Below are 23,919 nucleotides of genomic sequence, written 5' to 3'. Positions count from 1 at the left end.
TGAGTAAAGACTCCTGTATCTTAAGACAGATTTGAGGGTTTTTTTCAAGACAGAATTCCTGTCTTTTTGGTTCAGGGAAATAACTCACCTCTCCATCCTTCTCCCTTCACCAGATGTGCAAGAAATACTTGTGAAGAAGAAGGGTCAGGGAAGAATTTATTTTAATCTGAAAGCAGATTCAGTTTTCTACTGAAAAATGGGCAAACATTACATATATTTCCTTAAATGCTATGTAACCTTTTAGGATGTTTAGAGGAAAGATTAAAAGTACATGAAAGAAAAATGAGGCACAAAAATTACCTATCTTGGTCTTTGAAGTTAAGACTTGGTTGCATTTAATGGCATATTGGATATATTAGACAAAGTTTTCCCACTCCCACCAGTAACAACATCCCATAGCCTGTAAAAAGGCATTCTGCTTTGTACTAACAATCAGTTTGCCACAAGTTGCATTAGGAAGACAAGGCTGCCTTTCCAAACAGTCAATCTGTACTGGCAGTGTTGCAGTACTGCATTTTTAGGTAAACCACCAGTGATGACAAACCTCAGAGATGCATTGCCTCAGAAATGCCTGTAGATTTGAGTAAATACAGCACAGCCATGCTGCAGACACCATATCCAGGGATTTTCAGGCTTGGGCAGCCTCTAAACAACTATGGTGTGGTGCAATAGAGCGTGCACAAACCAGCTCAGACTTGAAACTACTTTCTACATGTATTTGCAATATCTGCTACACTGAACTAGAGCTTTTTTTTCCTCTCTTTGAGAAACCTTTTTCTGTGGGAGAAAAGTCTTGGATGCAAACAGTCCTGCTTTCCAGAGTATGCACAACTAAACTGATGTGTTTGAAGGAGCCTAACATCTGTTTTAATGGGATTATGTGTCTTTTTGTAGTCTCTAGGAGAATGGTGTAAGTGGTAGCTGATTACCTAAAGCAAGACAGATTTATCTGACATGTCTTGCTTGGGGCCCATCAGGGAAGGTGCCCCCCGTGGGGTGGTCTCTGGTGGGACAACACCAACCCTGAGGGTCTGCTCTGAGACCAGACTGTGCTCAAAACACAAATGCACAGACCTAGACAACACCACTAAGGCTCTCAGATGTAAATACATACTTGTTTTAGGAACCAGGAAATTTTTTCCTCGGCTGCATGATTTCCTTTGGGGGAATTTAGCTGTTGCACTGCTATTATACATAAGTCATCTTCATCCCTCTTTCTTAGTTCAGGATATTCTCAAAGATATGGGGGAACTGCCTAGATGTTGTTTCCTTCCACCAAATCAGTAGAAATTTGTAAATTAAACTGGTTAACACCAACTATAAGTGACCGGTGGTGTATGACATTGTTTTTTACTCTCCTGCAAAACCAATGAAATAAACATGAGCATTCTAATCACTTTTACAACGTTTATCAAATCTCTCCAGTAAAGCCTTCCACATGTTGCCTGGGATTGTTTGGTGCTTGCTTATGAGAGCCTGGACAGCAGTCTTTGTCTGAAAAGAGAAGAGAAATTTGCCTTTACAGACCTATTTTATGCATGGAAGAACAGTATAATCATAATCACTAACTTCTCAGAGGTTCAAGAGGGAAAATTCACACATAGCTCTGCTGTTAAAAAAAAAAAAAAAAAAAAAGTGTTATATATTAACTAGCTGTCCTAACAACACATTTGTTTCTTGGAAAAGAAAGGAACAAAAAAACAAAGACTGCAGTTGGGGTAGGTTCAAATTATTGAGATTTATCAAATGTGGTCATTAGGTCATTACTTAGTCAAAGTAACCTTAACACATGCAGACATTAAGTTTCTGCAATCTCACAGATTTTCATCAAAAATGATGGATAAAGTCTGACTCACCTCATCTCATCTTACAGCTGATCTATCTTGGACTAGGACTTTGGAGTAGGAACCTCTGTCTGTCCTTCCCAACATGAATTCTCCCATAATTTTATCATATGCAGCATGCACATAATAAGAAGATTCATAATACTCTTTACATGAGATTCAAATGCAAGTTTAGGAAGAGAATGAATACAATATTCTATATTTATAAAAGAAATAAGAAATTATCTCCTTTTGGTTTCCCTTGTTTATTTAAACTTGAAATAAGGGTAGCTACATACTCCACTGATCTACTTTAGAGTTATAGTAGAATATCACTGTGAATATAAAAAAAGAGTAGCCTTTCCTGGCAGATTCATGACCAAATTCCTTTGCAGGATAGGATAAGACAGAGGTCAGTCAGGCCACTGCTCACCTCAAACCTCATTTAGGTTGCCTTTTCTTTAAGTAATAGCAGCCACAGGAGACCTAACTGTACTCCCACCAAAGTTGGTGGTGGTCAAAGGGGGCAGCCAAAGGCTTGCCTTAGTAAGGTAAATCAATGTGGGAAATTTCAATTTCACTTTTGCAGGTACACAAAATACTTTTCCCCTAAAATACAATAACATGAATAACCATAAGGCAGTCATATTGCTTCCTGTCTCCTAAAGGTGCTAAGACCAAACTCTACAGCTTGCTGGGGCTGTTCCCTAGTAACAGACCAAACCTGTCTTTCTGGTTTCATATCTATGAAACTCAGAACAACCTGCAGTAGACCCTTAAAAAAGGAAAAAAGAAAACAAAGAAGAAAAGCTAGCCTTGTTGCATCTTTTGGGGGGTAACAAGGTGTTTTTTAATAAGTTATTTCTGACAGTTGATTTGTTTGTGTATTTCTAGGTTGTAGCAGATTTGGGTTTTTTTCATAAAATCCTCCTTTCATCTTCCATGAAAAATTTTAAAGCTGTATTTTCAGTTTAACTTAATATTTTGCAAAATGTTTAAACTCTAGATCTATAAGCACTTGTTTGCTGCTGGGCATCACTAAATTCACCAACCTGTAGGTCCTCTAAATATTTTTATATTTTGGATGTAACTTTTTAACATTTTCATTTTGACAATGAGACTGAAGCTCTTGAAGAACTTTGCTTCTAGAGCCCTATGCTAAAGATTCTCAATGTTGTTATTTATGAAATTTATTTTCATAGTTACTGAAAACTGCATTTAAAACATAATTGACGTCATTTCAGTTATAATTATTATCAAAGATATCAAAGGCATGGGAGAAACAAAGTTAATATAACACGAAGACAGTGCTCATACATTTTGAAAGGATGAGGGCATCCCAATCAACTGTTACTATGCCAATATTTACTAGTAGGCATTTGTACATTAAACAATCCCAAACCTCAACTGCCCACAGCTGTAACAAGCTAGTAAAAGTGTATTTATTCAAGCATGCAAAAAACTGGTTTCAAGTGCACCTATAGTAGAGGGCAAAGTATGTAGTTCAATGTTGCAAGGAGAAAGAACTTACCTTTTCAACTAATTCCTCTGTAGTTATATTCGGATCGTAAGGGATTGGCTCCCCAATGTATGTGCGAAATTTAACTGGAAGTCCTCCGTATGGAGGAGTAAAAGGCAATCGAGTGCTTTCATATAACTGTCTAAAAAATCCTGAAAGGGTTTATGGGAGGAAAAAGTGAGATTATAGTCACAGTAAAAACAATTCAAACATGAAATCTGATAGATTCAGAAGACTTCTTAAAAATGCATGCTTTATTTGACAGTCAGGAAGCTGTTACAAGATTAAGGCAACTGTCCACCAAAAAAAAGCTTGATAGACTTAATAGACCAGAGAAATAAGTCTGCATTAAAGAACCAAATCACACACACAAACCAGTTATGCCCAAGCTGTTTCCAAATTTGAGCTAACTCTGACCCACAGCAAGTGTGAGAGAATCCAAAGTAAGCAACAGTCTGAAAGCAAAGTCTAAGATAAAGGTAAGAGAAGTCTGAGAGAAAAGAGTTAAACATTCCAAATACATAAAAATATTTTTTTAAGTTCTTACTTCTTTCTTTAAACATCCTATAGCCTTCACGGACATTTTGAGTATACATTGGAATGATGGGCTAAGTACAAAAAAAAGAAAAAAGGTGGAAATGTTATACCAGGTTTGAGTTTCTGTTTTTAGTGCCTGCTAATGCAGCTAAGAAAATCACTCAAATACAGAGGGTAATTATCAGTCAGTTAAGCAAAGTTAAGTAAACATAAAATCCTATTTTTCAGCTCACACAAACCTATTTTAATGTCACTATCTGTAAATAAAATGACTGACATTGTACCAGGTTTTATATAACTTCTGTGTTATGTATTTACTGCAGTATCGCTGACTGGAACATAAAACAAATTTCTGTAGTTTCTCTGTCTAAGGCTTTCATCATGAGTAGTGAACAGGAAAGTATTCAGTTCATGAAGTCTTGCAGAAAGCAAGCAGACATTCATGGTTGCCTCATCTCATCTGCTTCTCAAAAAAAGCATTACTGAAGCAGTAATGTTTGGATAAAACTTCACTGGAAAAGACTTCTCCAGATCCCTGAGACAAAAAAAAGGCAATTGTGTGTCCTCACTGACCTGGACTGCACACCTTCTGGAGGGTGGATCCTTAGGCACTTACAGAACAAGTTCAATTCATCGTTGTGATTGAAAACAAACACGCTTGAGATACCTGCACTTGAAACACTCATGGAGCACAGCCTGAGGTAAGATTTCATAGTTTGTAGACAAACTGGCAGTAATTGTATCCATATATGCAAAGACTTTTTTTCTCCTCTATTGTCCCTTTTCTTTTTTCTGAAACTGTAATTTGAACAGGTTGTTGGAACAACTTGTGCAGAAGGTAATGAAATAAGACTTTTGTACTGTTAAGAATCACTACCACTGAACCAAAACTGCAGGATGAGAAAAAACAAGCAAGAAAAAGACCTAACTAGAGCCTACCAAAGAACCCATAGTGATAGAAAGCATTAAAAGGAAAAAATATCTGACAGAGAACAAAAAGATCAAACATGCATAAAGTTGTAATAATAAACCTTTCAGAATGCAAAATTAAGAGGAATTGTTAGAAATAAACCCTTAAAAAGTAATCAGTAATGTCTTTTAAAAACAGTTAAGTACTGGACACTAAAAATGCCACACTTTGTTTCAGCTATTAATTGAACACTGTACATCTAAGATGTAAAATGTTTGAAACCTATCTATCACACAGACAAAACACTTTAAATTTTAGGAATAGTACAAGAGAAACATATGATAGGCTATAAAGAACTCTGGCACCTACAGAAGTTACTCTCATACAATGATCAGCCATTGAAGTGCAGAGTAGGCAGCAACGTTCAGTCCCTAAGATGGAAAACACAGGTATACACATAAAACCTTGCAGCTGTAAAACAGCACAACCAGATCTGCAGTAACCCACACATTTATATTTGCTGTGCTGGAACTGAGCTGGATCACACCCAGCCAGGTTGAAAATCACAGAATTACAGTATAGTTGAGCTGGAAGAGACCTCTGGAGGTCATGTAGTACAAACCCCTGGCCCATACAAGAGAATTTTATAAATCATGGTTCCTGTTTATTTTTCACCCAACTCAGCTTGAAGGATTTTTTTGATTCGAGGATCTTCAGAAATTATGATCCCTCCCTGTTAGCTTGTCAAAACCAAGCCACAGAGTATTTCTGAAGATCATGGATGAATTTGACTGAGACAAAGATATGTCCTAGAGGTACCCTGAGTCATAACATTAAATTGTAACATTCTCTGACCCCTGTTAAGCAGAGGAGTTACACAAAATTAAATGCAGAAACTTTACAGGTAAGGACTGAGGCTGAAACTACCTTCCTTGTTTGCTTTTCTTTAACTTTTTCAGTGGAAGAACTATTGAACTTGTGTATTGTTATGTGATGGATGGGAATGTCTATTCATATATAAAGTAGGCTTTGTCTTGAAATCCCCATTCAAGTAATCTGTGACAGGTTATTAACCACCATGTAGTCATTTTGATAAAGTGTGGGTAGTTCTTTCATTGATGGCTACATGTATGTAGAGAAACTTTTAAATACCCTTATAATTCTATCTTGCTTCTATTCATGATATCTGAGTAACTATTAGCAAATTTATATTAATTGCTACATAATAGAGCAAGTTCTGATATCTGGATGAGTTTATCCTCAGTGTATTTGGTTTTAGAGCCCAGATTTTGGTAGAGGTGGAGCTACAGGGGTGGCTTCTGTGAAAAGCTGCCAGAAGCTTTCCCCATGTCTGGCAGAGCAAGTGCCAGCCAGCTCCAGGACAGACAAGCTGCATGCCAGGGCCAAGCCTATCAGGAATTATCATAACACCTCTGTGATATCATATTTAAGAAGGAAAAAAAATATTGTGCATATGTAACTGCAAACAGACAAGAACAGACAGAGAAAATGTGAGAGGAGCAGCCCTGCAGACACCAAGGTCAGTGCGGAGGGAGGGGGAGGAGGTGCTCCAGAGCAGAGATTCCCCTGCAGCCATGGTGTGGCAGCTGTGCCCCTGCAGCCCACGGAGGACCACAGCAATGCAGAGATCCACCTGCAGCCCGTGGAGGAGACCACACCAGAGCATGGATGCCTGAAAGAGGGCTGTGTAGCTGTAGGAAACCAGGGCTGGAGCAGGCTCCTGGCAGGGGTCTGCAGACCATGGAGAGAGAAGGCCATGCAGGAGCAGGTTTCCTGGAAACCTTGCTGGAGCAGGCTGTGCCTGAAGGACTGCACCCTGTGGAAGAGTGACTCCCATGTTCATGGAGAGCCTGTTGCCCAGGAGATGGACTTGATTTGAAGTTTGTATCCTGTGAAATGAACCCCATGCTAGAACAGAAGAAGGATTCCTTGCCGAGCAGTGGCAGAAACAACATGTGATGAACTGTCCATGACACCCTTCTCCACCTCCCTGTGCCACTGCAGGGAAGGAGGTAGAGCAAAGGAAAAAGGGAGAAGTAGGGCAAGAGGTGTTTTTAAGACTTTTACTTTACTTCTCTTTGTCTTGCTCTGATTTTTTTACTAATAAATGCAATTAATATTCCTAAGTTAAATCTGGTTTCCTCATAATGGTATTCAGTGGATGATTTCTCCCAGTCTTTATCTCAGCTCATGAATCTTCTGATTAGTTTCTCTGCCCTGTCCACTTGTGGAGGGCAGTGATAGAGAAGCTTTGATGGTGCCTGGCATCCACTACACCCCAGTCTTTGGTCTACCTGGAAGATTAGTCTGGCCAGTATTGAAAAGGATCCAGCAAGAACAATCAAACTGGAAGTGTGTCAAAAGATGGGATCCAGTGACTACTATGGGCCTAACTTTATATAAGTGATATATAAGGTAAATAATGTCCCCTCTACTGTTAAATGCACAGCAGTAACCTCTTTTTTTTTTTAAGGTTGTCTAAGATTTGTCTGATTCCAGATTTCCAGAAAAAAATCAACAATACCCAAAGTTCAGTGAAGCTTGCAAGCTAATTACAGCAGAGCCCACCATACAGGGATCCAGTCAGACTTCCTGATCATAAAAAAACTCCACAAAGCTGAATGAGGGTAATAATAAGAGATATAAGAACCAGCAGAACTGGAAAGGTAAGCCCAGGCTAGTAGCTGTTAAAGGATAATACACTCTCTCTGCCTTCCTGATAACAGTCCCTGGTGGTGCCTGCTTACCAAATATTAAAGGACCACAAGACCCTTTCACACTGCAAGAACCTTACCCTCAAAGAATACCTAATTCATTAAATAAAATTTTAAAAACCCATGTGTATCTAAAACGAAACACAAATTCTGTCAAGAAAATTCAGATACTACTATTCAGGTACAATTTCAGGTACTACTATTCATTTATTTCCATATGCTTCTATATTATGGAAGACTGGTAGAATTAGAAGAATTACTGGCAAGGATTCTTGTGATGTTTTTTGATCAGGGTGATAATCTATGTAAGGGCACTCAGAGTTTTTAATTCAATTTTTATTTAAAAAAACCCACAACCTGTTAATATTGCATTACTGTAAGGTTCCAGGTCAAGGGAGAATATTTGACAAAAGTTTGTTCAGATGTTTGAAGTAGCTTGAAAGACAGAGGTGAAAACAAAATCAGTAAAAATCTCTCAAGTTTTTAAAGTAACAACTCTTTCTAACTGTTCTAGCATATTATTCATTAAATACATAAGAAGACTGTTAGGGAACTCAAGATGCCCACATGAGTTTGACTGAGTTTATCCCATTCACATTCTGATACTTTCCCAGTAGTGGTGGTGTACAGGCCCAAACAGTATATGAAATATTATGACTATCATTTAGCCTTTTGAGGAAAAGGACAGGAAAGGGAACAGAAGCACATAAAACCTGACTTTTAAAAGGCCATATAAGACAAGATCTGTAAACAGGACTTCAGGTCTCAAATTACTTTATCCATTGGGTAAATGCCCCTAAGTTTATTCTAATGTTTAATTATCTCCCCACAATAATTTAGAGAGAGAGTTATGAAGAAATGTTAACCTGAAGCACACATTTTGTACCTTCAGATCCTTTGTACTAGGAGCCTTAGCACAAGAGACCAAAACAAAGTTTGAGAAGCAACAACTTGGATGAGGTGCAAAAGAGATATAACTGCACAAAAATCTGAAAGGGACGTTAAGAAATTAAATTTTCATTTGAAGAACTCAACTCCCTGTACAGCTTCTCCTACACAGACAGAAAACTTTATGTGAAAGGTCAAAGAGCACTGCAATAGGTAAGATATTCATAAGAATGTGAGGAAAAAGTGATGGTTGTGCAGTTCATGAGAAAGCAGCAGAAAGGGCATGGCAACACAGAGAAAGCCTGCATTTGCACGAGTATTGTCAGACACAAAAAGCACTAGGTATGCTAAGTCCAAATTAAGGCAGAAGACTTGTGTTTAGAGGTGGTGATGAGGAGGAGAAGTGTCAGTTAGGAAAAAGACAGGGTTGTTGCTCTTTCAGCTGCATGCCATCCCAAATAAAATAATTTCCCAGAGACTGTATCAGAAAAGCAGTCTGCCACACAGATTTAGATGTAAGAAGTCAGAACTAGTGGTAGAAGGTTGTTTTTGTAGATCATCATCCATATGGAAACTAACTGAAACCTTGGCCATGCGTACATTGTTGGAGTGCAAATCAAGAGAAGCACACGTCTAGAGAATGCTGAGAATCTAACATCCACACTGAACACATTTCAGTGCTCTGTTTTTATGTAGAACTAATTCTTGTTTGGCACCATTGACTGAATGACCATTTGACACTGGAGAGTATTAGGTTCCAACTCTGGTTTAGTTTCAGCCAGAAGGAATGCAGCTCCAGTGTTCTAACATGTTCCTTGATGTGAATGAAAGCATGGTGAGGGAAATGCAAAAATTACTTCATAAGTGCACACGTGATTCAAACTCAGATAATGATGTAGACACATCTTGATGCAAACTTAAAGTTAATGCAAACTTTCACACACATGAAGAAAAGTAAAGGTAAGGACAAAATCCTAGACCCTCCCAGAATAAATGAGAAGAAAGATAAGGATAATACATTAAAGAACCGTAAGAAAATGACTGGTTATGTGGAAGTAAAATAAAGATGTATGTCTATTAGGATAAGAAAAAAAGAATTAAACCTTAGGGCAGTATGGAGAAGGACCACAGTGAAGATTCCTGAAATACAGTCAAGATGAAGCACTGGATGCCTGAATGATGGAACTGCAGACATAGAACCACGGAGATGGATGTTTTGAAACAGTCAAGAAAAGGTTTGACAGTTCCACAAAACTCTTGCTCCTGGTGAATGAATGTGCTCAAGGAAAGCGATGGGAAAAGGAAATGAAATATTTATTTCCCAAACATTTCTCCTGGAAGATTTTTCAACAAATGCTCCTAAGCTACATTTTATGATAAAGTACATACGCAGAATGCATGAACTGGGATTGGTAACATATGGCACTCACCACTTTTGCTTCTAGAGCAACCTGAGCAAAGCCTTTTCGATTTCCCCACAGGAGCTGGTAACTTTGGTCACTGAAGAGCGCTTCCCGAACTCCTCCTGGTGAGATGGACACCAGGTATCCATTCTTCAGGGCAACAAGACACTCCTCCCTTGTGCCTGGTATAACACCCGTCACCCCCAACAATAATTTAAGTCCTGAAATAAATAAGTAGCAAATGTACATTTAATGTAACAGTATATCTCCCAAATACTGGTCGCATGTAGGAGCCAAATTACAGCTAAATTAAAATCTAGTAGCTATACATTTAGGCTAAGACAAATTTTTACAAAGGAAGTAAGACACCTACAGAGTAAATGCTGGCAAAATGACAAATACATGACAATATTTTTGCCCAAATATGAAAATGAACCATCTTGTCAGGAACATTTCAATTAAAAATGCTTCCACATGCTATCTTCCATATTATTGACCAAATTATGTCAACAAAACTTGTGGGTAATAGCTACAAATCTGAAAATAAGCATCTATTCCTCTCTCCTTCTTTTTACATATTTTAATACAAAAAAAATCAGTACAATCAAGATTACTACAAAAATAAATACCTGACAAGCAGCTATTTTGGTCTTCTTTTACAATGTGATGTTTAACATTTTAAACATCGATGTTTTGAGTTGTTTAATTGAGTATTTTGTGGTTAAATTGTAAACTGTGTGGATCAAATTGAACTGCTCTAAGACTCCCAAGATGCATGAATGACTGAAACTAGCAGGGCAATTTCAGCACCACATGAATGAATCATGAATTAATTCACTATAGCGAATCTCCTTCCTCTGTTTCCATAACTGGGATTTCTCTAAAAGACAGATTGAAAACCATAGACTCTATGCTTTTGAATATTATCTTCGTCTTTTAAATATATCACTTTGGAACTCTGATAGAAAGCATTTCCACAATCTTCAAAAAGAATTTTTGTATAATAAAAATGGAAGCAACAACTCTGGACTGACAGAAGTCTGCAACAAGACTTTGGCAGACAGTGGCTAACACAGTGCTGAAACCTACAATTTAATTGTATTTAATTTTATCCAAGGTATCATGCTTGATAGATCTTTCTGTTAAGAACAGATGTTGACTTTGTTTAATCCCTTTGTGAACTCAAGACACATTTCTGTTGTGTCCTAAAGTCAGGAATACCATATCATTATTAAGCAAAGAGGTTCTTCATATGCTTGGCTTTAAAACTTTTGAGAATTATAATGCATCGCATGAAAATATTATCACTTCTTAATCCCCTTTTCCAGGTCTCACAGAATTTTTTATCCCTCAGCCATGCAAGGCTTCTGTCTGATATCCTAGCTCTTCAAAGGAAGCCATGCCACACCTCTGAATCATCCTAGTCTTTTTTTAGTAACTTTATTACTTAGCAGCTATTCTGAGATGGAGAGAGATTATTAATTCACAAGAAGAATTCTCCTGTAACTGTAATTTATCCTGTGAATGAACTGAACTGAAGGCCAGCATTGTGATCATGAGCATTCTTTAAAAAAACAGTCTGTGAAGTGTAACATGTCTTTGCAAAAAGTAAGCATAGTAGAGCAAAAGAAGGTTAGGGAGGAATTTCACTTTTAGACACTTCTTCTACTACTGCAATGGGAAGGTCTAACTTCAATTATTTGTAGTCCTTCTTACCAGATGTCATTTTACAGCCTTTTTGAAGGTTGACACAGCATTTGCCACCTTTTGTTGCTCTAGCATAAACATAATGCAATCAATATGTTTTGTACACACCATCAGTCCAGGAACTGCACAGCTGAGAGTGTTGCTTAGTCCTAACAAACGTGTATTTTATACTTGTAATAAAACTCTGTGCTAGGGACACTTCAATTTGAACAGTACCCTTTTATTGATCCCTTAAAAAAGGAGTGTCCTTTGCAACATTTTGCTAAACTTTCTCTTTTTTTTCAGGATACTCTTGAAAGCAAATCATCTTTTGATGACTTTTTACTTCTGATGTGCTCTGTACTACACAGTATTTACTAAGTATGCCTTAAGAAAATTATTGTCATCTTTCTAAGAGTGCCTGAATATGGTTTTAGCATCAAATTTACTTGAGTTTATAATATTTGTTCTCAGGAAAACTTTGTTTTCCAGAGAGTGTCCTTCTACTTCTAAATACCTTCCTCTATTCTCTATATTAAAACAGCTTTCAATATTAGTGGCATAAAGGTGCCTTTAAATAATTCCCCTGCTATTCCTTCTGGACATTCTTCTTTATGCCTTGTTTTTCTAAAATTGAATTATCTTTCCTTCTCTGCATCTTCTCTGGACCAGTCAGCACTGGGTCAACAGTAGAGTCCTATCCAGCATTTTGTACTGAGGGATGACATTTCACCCCTAAAGGATTATATGTCTATTTGTTGGCTTTGGAGGGTTTACCAATGTTTTCACTGAAGAGACAGGATATGCTGTCTTGTTTTTCCTGTTACATCTACCAACTTTTAGTTTAAAAATCTAAAAGCAGTCTTTTAGTTTAAAAGCTCTCTTTCAAGTATAATAAATGTAAAGTTCACCAAAAACCAGGACAGGTTAGGTGAACCCAGGAAGCTTAAATAAAAGAGAACATGTTCTTACCTGGTAAACGAAACACAAAATTATCAGCTACTGAGAGGCAAAGTCTTTTCTTCCACAGAAACAGCCTAGACAAAAAGTAAAGGTAGTCTATAGGAATAGCTCCATGGTAATACACAATAATGCCTGGTCCTTCTGGGAGGTTTTTCACACCATGAAGTTCATAACCTGTTTGAGATAGAAAGCAATACACTGACAATGATATCTGTAAATCATCTGGCAGTTTAAAGACAACCTTTTACTGTCCTTTGTTAAATGACCCTCAGACACTTGTGAAAACCTCTGTAGTAGCTTTCAAATAGTTAAATTCTGGATGGAACTTTTGGTCAATAGCACAGAGAAAGTCCCTCCAACACCATAGCATATCACTAGACTGATTTGTTGGTCAGTTTAATCATGAGATCAGACTTGAACCTCGCATTCTCCCCAGTGAGGGAAGTAAAGTATTTATTTGCCATTAGGATTTTTTTGTAAATAGTACAATAATAATATTTAAAAAAAAATACTAACTAGTGTGAAAATGCTTCATTTTCAGAAATAGAGGCAAATAGTCTGGATACTTTCCTGAAATCTGGAAGTATGAATCTCCATTCTGTGTCAATGAGAATGAAGACTTTGGGATTTTCCATAATAAAGTGTTCCTCTTTTAGAGAAGGTGAGAAGTTTAAATTGAAACTATGATCTGTAAGAATCCCAAAGTAAGGTTCTCTGCATAAGAGTGAAGTGCATTCACAGTGGGAGGGAATTTCCTCACAGACATGCACTTCTATGAATCCTTGTCATGACCCTTCTTCCTACATCTGGTATGTTTCAGGTGGAGCCAGACTAGAAGACTAATGTATACAACGACTTGAGAAAGACACAGCTTTTGCCAGCTAAGAGCTCTGTTCCACCCTGCCTGCCTTCATTTCCGTCCCTCCTACAGCTCCTGCCATGAGCCATTTAGATGGGATTAGAGTAGGCAGAGTCCTAGGAGGATGTGGAGAAAGTTTTATACTGCAGAATGTTCAAAGAAGCCATACAAAGTATAATAAATGTAACTTATTTGCATCCAATTGGAAAAGAAAATAAAATTAAAACTTCTGTGTATTTACCACTTACTGTAATTCAAAGCTTCAGACAAGTCATGTCGTACTTACCATGCCATATTCTTGCATATATATCCCAAAAGCTTGCTATGGTTTTTCTTATACTATCCCAAACATCACTCAAGGGATCTTCTTTTAACTCATTGTTCTTCTGATATATTAAAAGCAAAATATTAGTAAGGTAAATGAAGAGGACGATTGTTAAAGGAACTATAAAAAAAATTAATATTCCACAAATTGTCAGTGAGCCAATGATCACATGAAAAAGGTATTTCTTCAGGAACTGCACAACAGTCCATTCTTCCAGGGCATAGAAAAGGCAGCTGAGGTTGGTCATTGGTATCTGTCCTGAAGCACAGGATTCTTTTCTACCTATCATGACCTGCATGGAGAAGAAAGGAAGAAAAACAAACAAACAAACCAGCTCAATTTAGGAAAAAAAGGTTTCTGTAAATACATCCGATGCTTATTTTGGTATAGCACAGGTTCAAACATTTTGTGTGTCTCTGCTATGCTACAATAGCTGCTGGCTAGGAGATTATCCATGTATTTATGGAATAGGGGCTGAAGCAAGAAGGACTGGCATTCAACAAAGCCTCAGGATGATTCAACAAAGCAACATGGCTGATGAGATGATTTCTCTCAAAAGAGGGTAAGTGGATAGTATTTTTAGCAGCATTAGCCAGGACTGCTGCCAGAGGTGTGGGCTCTCCCTGAAAGAGCCTGGGGCTTCTTCTCCCTCTCACTTTGGCAGCAAGGGGATCAGACAGTGGAGTGAGCAGCTGAAGGGCCAGTGAGCAAAAGCAAGGCACTCATGGCTTTTTCACAAGGCCTGGGGTTGTCTGGGACACTTGGTACTGCTCTTAGCACTGGGAAAAGCACCTTTTTACCCCTCGTCCATACAACACACGTTTCCTTCAGATCCTCCAGCCCTAGCAAAGGCCAGGAGAGCTCCATGGCCCTGCTGATATGTCTTCCACATGCAATTCCCTAGTTAGTCCATTCCTACAGCTGACCCTGCCTCACAGCAGGTGGTGGTTACACTGGAATGCAAGAGCACTCCAGAATTGCTGGCTGCTTTTAAGATTCTTGAGCGTCAGCCAGAGATTTAAACATTGCAATCCAGCTCAGTAACCCATAACTGAATACAGATTTTCTTTGCCTCAGTCAGGTTGCTACTTGTTTAACGAGTGGATTTTTCCACTCCAGCACCAGAACAAGTACCTACAAGAAACAAATCCTAAGTGCCAAAGTCAGTGCCAGGATCATAAAACAAGCTCAGACTTCTCTGACTTTACGTCTTCAGCTGTGTACTTACATGAGCAAAGCTGCTGTACACTTCTGTTTTCCTTATTTGAAGCTTTGGGTAGAATATAGGGCTGGACTGGTATAAAGCACAGCTCCCTTCAGAATTATGGATGACAAGGAGTACAGCAAACAGCAAAAATGGAAAGCAGCCATGAACAAGCTCTAGAGTCTAACATGCATCAAGGCAACCAAGCCCCATGGCAAGCCCTGCAGAATGAGTAGCTGCAGTGGCTATAAATTTGGTCTCACACATGCCAATGAAATCTGTCCTTACCTCAAACCCTTTGAACTCCACACTGGCCACCAAAAAGGACCACTTGGTTTAACCCCAGGAGGCAGCTGAGCACCACACAGCCGCTCACTCACTCCCCACCGCAGTGGGATAGCGGGGGAGAATCAGAGGATTAAAAGTGAAAAAACCCTTGGTTTGAGACAAAGGCAGGTTCAGAGGTAGAGCACAAGTTGGAAGAGTAGTAAACAAAAAGGAAGCAAGCAGTGTTAACAGATGCTCAACATGGTACAAACAAATGAAATCAGTATGACAAAAAGTAACAAGAATTCATATAGAATTGTTTATATCCTGATGACTGGTGCCTCACTAAGATACAGGAAGATCAAGACATTTTCACTGAAAAGACATTTTATCAATAATATAAAAGAAAAAAGAAAAGAATAGTCTGCATGATTCAGATATTAAAATATCTGTTTAAACAATGTTTAAGAAGGATGAAACTGATGGTGCAGTGCTACTCTATAGTAAGTTATTGTTTATAAAGTTCTGATAAGAGCAAGGACTACAAATCCTCAATGTGTGCAAAGCATGCTGTGCTGACAGAGCCCAGGAGAAGTCCACATTAAGGGGGCTTGCCTCTGGCTACTGAATCAGAAACACTGAGCAGTACTTGGAATAATTTGTTCAGCCTCCAACACAGTGTGAAGGAAGTGAGTGGATTTTGTATTGTTACTGGGGGTTCAGATCTGGAACACAGACTACTACAGCCAGTAGCCAAAGTGTCTTAAAATCACAGATAAAATATCTGTATCCATAGCAAGCACATAAATAATAACCCCTATATGATATGGGAATTAATTTGGATATACAGATCACTGATGAACAAGAGATTGTATCATCTACCAGCAAGACTTAAGATGATTCCAAAGTCCCCAAGCACGAGTAATTGCAGGCTCAACAGCCAGATAAACTTCTGGCAAGATAACTGAGAAGATGGTAGCTGATGCCACTCATTCTAATTTTGTGGGAACCAGACCTTGTAAACAAATCCACAGCTTGTACAGGTTTCATGCACGTATAGTTTTAACAGGAGCTTTTCAAAGAGCCACTTTAGGCCACACATGAGCTGCTACTTCAAAGTCATCCTTCCACCAGTCCTTCACTCTGTGTTCTTACCCCCAGCCTGATCTCCTGCAGGATCTCCTGTGTCCCTGCTAAAGGGATGCCAATGAAACTGTGGGCACAGGCAAAATCACTCTTAGGAACAGCTCAGTCTTAGGCTGGCATAGGAGTATCGTGCAAATATATTACCAATGCCACTTGACAATTTTATTTAAAAAATAAATGTCTTTTAAATAGAGTACCTATGCAATGAATGATGTCATTGACTAGCATGACGACAAAATATCCATCAGTGGTGGAATCTCTACCAAATGAGAACTGAATCTATGTACTACACTACTCAGCATTTCCAGAATTTTCTTCTAATATTAATAAGATGTTTTCATTGATCAGTTTTAACAATGTAACATTCCACTGATTCCTCTTCCTCCAACCTGATTTTTATGTAGCAGCAAAATATTTGCTGGCTGGAAAAGCACTACCCTTAACTTTGTTAGCTCACAGACTACAGTATAAATTAACACCTTGACTTATTAATTTCTGATTTTAAGTTCAGTATAGACATCGGGAAAAAAGCTTTAGAAAGAAAGTAAAATGCACCAATGTGCAAAATCATATTTTTTAAAAAACCTACAAAACAGATTTAACAGTACAGACTTGACCAAAGATATCTGAAAGCAGCTGTGTAGGCACAGAGTGAGTTCACCTTCTGCCAGTTAGGTGGCTGAGTGGGATACAAGCTTAGTCAACATCCTTCCAGCTGAATCCAAGGGTAGAAAAGAGTTAATGATTGACTGATTGAGGAAAAACTAGAAGCAGCATGGCTTTTTCTGGAAATAGGGTACTCAACCTTGTTTCAGTTCCTACTCTCACAGTTCAATTGCACACTACCTCCAATATTTCATAAGAAAATAATGAATTCCAATCACTGAACCCTGGACCCTGGTATTTGGACTATATGATGCGAGTCCAACATGGTAAATGCATCCCTCTACTGTCAGTATAACATCAAAGGGCTATAACAGGTACAACAGGACAGGACTTCTATTTTTCCATGTTCTACTGGCTATGTATCACCAGTTCCCTGCTGAAACCACAAACACAATTTTGAAGCATTCTTTCTGTCAAACACCTTATATAAAATTTTTACAACTATATGAGTGCCTATTGCAAGTCTGTTACTAACACCCTCCTTGATTATGCACTAGGAGACAATGCAGGAGTGTTATCACAAAGTAAACATACTTACTTATAATGCCTTTGGTTTGCCCCAAGTGTCAAATTTAAGAGAGAAATTTCTCTTCTGCTTTTATCAAATCTGAGCCAGGAGCAGCTCCAATGTACTTCAATACTGAATATCCTCTAAAAGGTTAAGAAGTGGGTATAGTGTTGTATTATTTAACAAAAAAAAACAAACAAACTTTTTTAAAATTATCTACATTTTTCTCATCTTATCTAGTGATGGACTTGAAGCAATTGTTCTGAGTGATTTCATTGTTCTTACAGAGAACAACGTGTGTTGACATGTGTGGTATTTGTTTGGGTTCCACCTATAAAGCATATCAAATTCCAGAGTAATCACTGTATCTACAGTGTAAAATTACAGGTGATGTCAGAGAAAGACAGAACTACTGTCCCCCTACATAGAGAGGAGCTCCCCTTTCAACAAAATCTCCTGTACTACAAGTCATTCAGATCCTAAGGTCTTGCTGAAGCATTATTTGCTGATAAGGATAATCTTACCAACACTATAATCCCAGGGAAGAACAAAGCTGTCACAAGAGATCTATTACATTGAAATTAAAACCTTGTAGCTGGCTTTCAGTCATGATTGAAGAGTCATAATCTTGGTCCTGCTGCTCAGTAGTTTGCTCTTGGCACTAAATTTAGCATAGCACAGTGAGAAGATGCTTTACACAGAAGCAAGTGTAAAGTAACAGCAGACTCTTGGAGAGAGAATTTTTTGACACTTGCTGTCTTGTGGCAGGCTCCTACTCTTTGCTCAAATTCAATTGTTCTGTTTCATGAGGGGAGTCATCTAAAAGTTACAATTCTGCCTCTTGCTTTTCAAGGTAAATGAAATTCCAGTTTTATATTTCCTGGATGTTTTGTGGCAGTTCTGTGGAAAACAACTCTCTTGCTGGTCTCACCCTGCCACCACCCACTTTATTTATCTCCATAAATCCACCCATCTTGTACACTCCTGTGTTTGTAGAGCTTCCCCCACCTTCCGCACATCCATCCCAAAAATGAACGGTCTTTCCCCTCCAGTCAGAAATTATCAGCAATTACAGTGCTCGGTCCCCCAGGTTTTTGCAGCCATTCTACCTTTTTCACACACTGAGGATACTAAACCCAGAATGCTGTTTCCCATTTACAGCCTCAGCAAACACGAATAACTGAGTTCCCACCTAGGTTTGGTTGAGCATGTGGATATTAGGCACTACCCCTAGCTGAGCATCCTCGCTCGGCTTGGTTGCCAGAAATGTGGCAGGTAAGAGCTGGAAAAATAATAAAATCATAGAATCATGGAATGGTTTGGATTGGGAAGGGACCTTAAAGAGCATCTGGTTCCAACACCACCTGCCATGGGCAGTGGCATCTTCTACTAGACCAGGTTGCTCAAAGCCCAATCCAATCTGACCTTCAACATTGCCAATGATGGGACATCCACGAGTGCTCTGAGCAACCTGGTCCAGTGTCTCATCATTCTTACGGTAAAGTTCTTCCTGATATTTAATCTAAGCTGCCCTCTTTCAGTTCAAAGCCATTCCCTCTTGTCCTGCTGGTTACATGCCTGTGCAAAAAGTCCCTCTCCAGCCCTCTTGTAGGTCCCTTTCACACACTAAAAGGCTGAAATGAGATCTCCCTGGGGCTTTCTCTTCATCAGGCTGAGCAATCCCAATTCTGCCAGCCTGCCTTCACAAGACAGTCTGATCATCTTTGTGATCCTTCCCTAGACCTGTTCCAACAGGTCTTTGCTATGCTGAGAACTGGATCAGCACTGCAGGTGACGGCTCTCACCTGGAGCTGTGGAGGAGCAGAATCCCCTCTCTCACCCTGCTGGCCGCACTTCTTGGGATCTAGCTCAGCTCAGCTCAGCTGTCCTGACCTATGAGCACACGTGGTCGGGTGCATGAAGAGGGTGTGCAAGGAGCAGCATCTGGGTTCAGATCTGGTGCCTATCCTGCTCAAGCACCAGCAACTGCCCAGCACCTACGTTTGGCCCTTTTCTTCACCTGGAAATGTAAATTAACATCTCCAAACGTCAACACCGCGAAGACTCGGGAGATTCCCGAATGTCGGGCGCTGAGGGCCCCTAAGAGCAGATCGTAGCTGCAGCACGGGAGTGCTAGAACGCGGCCGGACCTTTCCCCGGCGCGGCTCCACAGGGGCGGCACATCCTTCCCCCACCGCCCCCCGGCCCGTCCCATCCGGTCCCGTCCGGTCCCGTCCCGTCCCGTCCCGTCCCGCTCACCTGCCCGCGGCGGCAGCGCCGTGCCGGACCCCGCGGATGCGGCGGGTCCCGGGATAAGCGCTCCGCCGCCCCCGCACCGGCCCGGGAGGCGGAGCTGCTCCTGGCAGACACTGCGGGCTCCGAGCCCAGAGCTCCGTGGAATTCCTCCACGATAAAAACTCCTCCCGCCTGGGCGCGCTGGGACGGAGGAGCCCCTTCCCCTCGCAGGGGCTCGCAAAGCCTTCTGCGCCCTTCCCTTCTTGGAAGAAAGAAATCTCCCTAGGATGGGCTTCCAGTCAATTCATGCTGACCAAGGAAACTTACCGGCAGTGTCATTGACTGCTAAGTTGAGAAAATGCACTGGTTTTGCAAAGGAAATAACCTCTTTTAAAAGGTTAGGAGACTTGGGTGTCACACAGACTTGGGATATAATTAAAACAGAACGCAGACTGAACATGCTACTATGGCTAAATTAAGCAGAGGAAACCTGAAATGTAATAAATACCCTTATGTTGTACTGTTCTTCACCCTCTTCCTTGTATGGTGAAGGTCTTATTTAGACTGATACAACCAATAGGTACCAATTTTGAAGTTCGGGAAATGTTTAATCCAACCTGTTTAAGGCAGGTGATGGAACTTCATTGATTTGATTTGATGCAATACAAGATATCGGCTCCCATGAGGTAAAATGCATGACTGCAGTACACTGCTTCCCACACACATGCGGTGCTGTAGCTGTGATCCAGGAGAGGGGAACACAAACCTGCAAAAAGAACATCCACCATTGATGCTTTTCTGTTTGTTTCTGGTTTTTATGGTGCAAGACAGATTTGTTCAATAACAGGATTTCTTGTGAGAATAAAAAAACTTGATATTCCTTGCCCAGCATGAAACAGCAAATCATTGGAAAAGTGGTTCTGCAAATAGAGAGTTTGATAGAATGCAGATAGAAAGTATTTAAGAGAATAAGTACATTCAGATCACTGCAGAGAGAGAAGATGTTCTACATAACACTTACCTGCCAACACCAAATGTAGCTGAAATTATTTTGTTTTGTTCACATGTGTTTTGTTTCCTTGTGTTTGCATGATGGCGTACTAACATCCAAAGAATCTGGATGGAAATGCAAGAACTAAAACTACTATGAAGGAACAGCTAGAATGAAACAGCAACATGATAATATGGATACTGAAAAATACATTGGAATAAAAAGTACTAAATAGCATTGTGTGAAGAAAAAAATAATTGTATTGCTATCTTTGCTTTTCCTTCTCATTTTTTTCCTTGAGAGCCATCTTGAAGAAAAAGTGGTATGATGCTTTTTCAGAGTATTTTTAGGAATCTGATATGGGCTTCTACCAGCAGATTTGCATATGAAGGGAGATTTCTAATGACAGACAAAACTACAAGGAAGCCATGTCATTACACAAAATCAAAATTCAAGTATTTGGATCTCAGGGAGTGGGAAAATAGAATAAAGAGACATAAAATTTCAACAGCCTGGAATTTTTAGGTGACAAAATGGTCAAACGTTTTAGAAAGTTTCCAAAATTCCTCCAGGTACCTAGTGTACAATGTGTATTATCACGACTATAAAGATTGTACGAGACATGGTGCAAAAGGAACTGATTGGTGTAACAAACTGTGCCATGTGAATCAGAAACATGTGCTAAATTTTTGCCAAAAATAAAAGCAGCAACCAAAGTGAGATAAATATAAAAATTTAATAGGGCTGAAAAAGCACTTAGTTCTAATTTTGAATTAAGGCAATGAGATGGAGAATTGGCAGATTGATCATAAAGATGAAGGAGAAGAAATAAAACCATAATGAAAAATCAAGGTTCAGACATAGTAAGAATAGAACCAGGTTTTTTTCTCAATCTATGCAAGAACAATGTCTATCAGATCTAATTCCAGTCCCAGTTGTAAGGAGTTTCTAGTAGCTTTGTGGAGTTTAGAATACCATGTGACCAAGAATAGCAAATTTGACACTTATATTTGAGAAATTAGGAATAATTAGGAGTCTCCTGTCTTCTGCACCACCCAGTGTGTTCCAGACCAGTAAGTGTTAAGAAAACAGTAGTTCAAGATGTGGAGAAATGGTAAACTCTTTTCCTTTTCTAATTGTTAATGTTCCAGGCAGTCCTGCCAATGGTATGAAGCTATGGGAAGGGTAAATATAACCTTAGGGCTTATTTCACAAAGTTCCGAGTAGGATTACTGAAGTGTTACAGCTAACATTGAAGGCATGGCTGACATCTTCTCTGAAATATTTTATTTAATTCTATTTCTTCCTTGTTTACCGAGATCAATTTAGATTGAAACAAGGACAGAAAACAGTCCAAACAATGAGGCAGAGACATGGCTTTTTTAACCTATCAAAATGAAATTTAAAATGGGATATACTTGTTGCTGTTAAATAATTTTGGGAGTAAGAAGGTTAAAAAGTAACTCAGTTCAAGGTCAGTCAAAGCACAGAATTAATGAGAGTTAATGGCAGTGTAACTTTGGCACATTTTAAATTCCAGTAAGTTTTCCAGCAAGAAAAGTTGAAGCTATGAATATAGTTACAAGAGAAGTAAGAGATTCTACTGCTATTTGAAAGTTGAAAATAAATAGGTTACAGAATTTGGCATTCCCAGCCCATTGTTGCTTGCAAGACACTGCAGGCGAGTTGTGGTTGGATCTGGCTCACCTTCACCAAGGATGATTCCAGTAGAACATGGAATGGTTAATCCTGTTAGTAGCTGATGATAAATGGTGTTCACCCCAGGGCTCAGTACTGGGGCCTGTCCTTTTTAATATCTTCATGGATGGCCTGGATGAGGAGACTGAGTGCACCTTCTGTCAGTTAACAGACAACACTAAGTTGGGCAGGAGTGCTGATCTGCTGGATAGTTGGAAGGCTCTGTAGAGAGAACTAGACTGGCTGGATTGATGAGCTAGGCCAATTTTATGGAGTTTGAGAAAGCCAAGTGCTGGTTCGTGCCTTTGGGTCACAAAAGCCCCATTGCAGCTCTACAGGCTGGGGCAGAGTGGCTGGAAAGATGCCCAGTGCTAGAGGACCTGGGGTGCTGGTCAGCAGCAGCTGAACTTGAGCCAGGGCGTGCCCACGTGGCCAAGAAGGCCAGTGGCATCCTGTCCTGCACCAGTGTGGCCAGCAGGACCAGGGCAGGGATTGTCCCCCTGTACCCACCTCTGGTAAGGCCACACACCTCATGTCCTATAATCCTTCTTCTCTAAAGCAACAAGCAAAATGAGATGGTGTCAAGTTGTACCAGGGGAGGTTTAGACTAGATATTAGGAAAAATTTCTTCACTGAAAAGGTTTGTCAGGCATTGGAACAGGCTGCCCGGGGCAGTGGTGGAGTCACCATTCCTAGTGCAATCCTGGAGGTATTTAAAAGGCAAGTAAATGTGGTGCATAGGGACATGGTTGAGTGGGGGACTTGACAGTCTTAGGTTAATGCATGGTCTAGATCCCAAAGGTCTTTTCTGCCCTAAACTATTGTGATTCTATGCTTAACATAAAATGACAACTTGTGTTTGGAGGCTATAAAGTTTCTTACTAAAATAAACTGATTACTTGTTTCTAAAAAATTGCTTCAGTCTACTATTCTGGAGCAATGGCAGTCTTTGTGGATTCTTAGGATTGGATCCTATTTCAGGCAGTAATGCTGCAGAGTGATGGGAAGAGATGACTGTCTTGGAGGTCTCAATAAACTGAACTAGAACACTTTTTTTTTTTTTTTTTTTTTTTTTAACATTGACATTCTAAACATATACATCACTGATGCTAAAATGTGGGAATCAGGATAGTACCACAGATGTGGGATTATTTGTAGGCAGACTTGGAAGCTTTAGATGTGGCTACCAAGACAAAGAATAATTAGTTTTTATCTTCTTGGAGACATGTTTCACTGACAATGAAGAAAATGAGCTTTTCCTTTAGATCCTGAAGGAAACATCCCTCAAAAACAGTCCCGGAAAGCTGTTATATAGATGGAATTTGCTGACTGCAGATGGTGTAAGAAACTGTATTCCTCAGGCAGGGGTATTGAAACATTAAATGTGAAAACTTGTTCTGTTTTTTCCTATGTAAAATCAGCAGAATCAAACGAAATTCTGCCCAGGCTCAACCTTATCCTATTCTTGCAAATATTGCTGCTGTCCTGGAGGAAAACATGAAGTCACTCGACATTAAAATTTAGTGGTCTAAAAACTAACTCAGTTCATTTGCCTT

General features: G+C 39.4%; 1 protein-coding gene and 1 long non-coding RNA gene across 3 annotated transcripts; one reads left to right on the top strand and one right to left on the bottom strand.

Moving 5' to 3' along the window:
* Positions 1-36: 36 nt before the first annotated feature.
* LOC134548836 (DGAT1/2-independent enzyme synthesizing storage lipids-like) lies at positions 37-19,854 on the bottom strand. Of its 2 annotated transcripts, XM_063393977.1 has the most exons (8): positions 19,699-19,792; positions 17,470-17,582; positions 13,610-13,940; positions 12,474-12,638; positions 9,843-10,036; positions 3,890-3,950; positions 3,355-3,494; positions 37-1,494 (listed from the first exon to the last, which is right to left on the bottom strand). In XM_063393977.1, exons 3-8 carry the CDS (start codon positions 13,935-13,937, stop codon positions 1,390-1,392), a joined length of 993 nt encoding a protein of 330 aa, XP_063250047.1. In that variant the 5' UTR covers positions 13,938-13,940; positions 17,470-17,582; positions 19,699-19,792; the 3' UTR covers positions 37-1,389. The 2 variants fall into 2 exon arrangements, with proteins under 2 accessions (XP_063250047.1, XP_063250039.1); XM_063393969.1 differs by lacking the exon at positions 17,470-17,582 and having other exon boundaries at positions 19,699-19,854.
* On the top strand, positions 3,957-13,548 carry LOC134548844 (uncharacterized). Its single transcript, XR_010079936.1, has 3 exons — positions 3,957-4,580; positions 13,006-13,125; positions 13,285-13,548. It is a non-coding gene; the product is annotated as an uncharacterized LOC134548844 (long non-coding RNA).
* Positions 19,855-23,919: the final 4,065 nt, after the last annotated feature.

The sequence above is a fragment of the Prinia subflava genome, chromosome 1 (assembly GCF_021018805.1).
Source record: "Prinia subflava isolate CZ2003 ecotype Zambia chromosome 1, Cam_Psub_1.2, whole genome shotgun sequence".
NCBI lineage: Eukaryota > Metazoa > Chordata > Aves > Passeriformes > Cisticolidae > Prinia > Prinia subflava.
The sequence above is the reverse complement of the archived record's forward strand: the minus strand, read 5'-3'. Positions and strand labels throughout refer to the sequence as shown.

What these genes read in the sequence shown, in the direction of transcription:
- LOC134548836 (XM_063393969.1), bottom strand. Translation starts at nt 13,937, where the DNA reads ATGATAGGTAGAAAAGAATCCTGTGCTTCAGGACAGATACCAATGACC. An exon ending in TTTTGTGTTTCGTTTACCAG is followed by an intron (nt 10,037 to 12,473) that starts GTAAGAACATGT and finishes TATTTATTTCAG; the next exon opens with GACTTAAATTATTGTTGGGG. An exon ending in CAGAGGAATTAGTTGAAAAG is followed by an intron (nt 1,495 to 3,354) that starts GTAAGTTCTTTC and finishes TTCTCTTTTCAG; the next exon opens with ACAAAGACTGCTGTCCAGGC.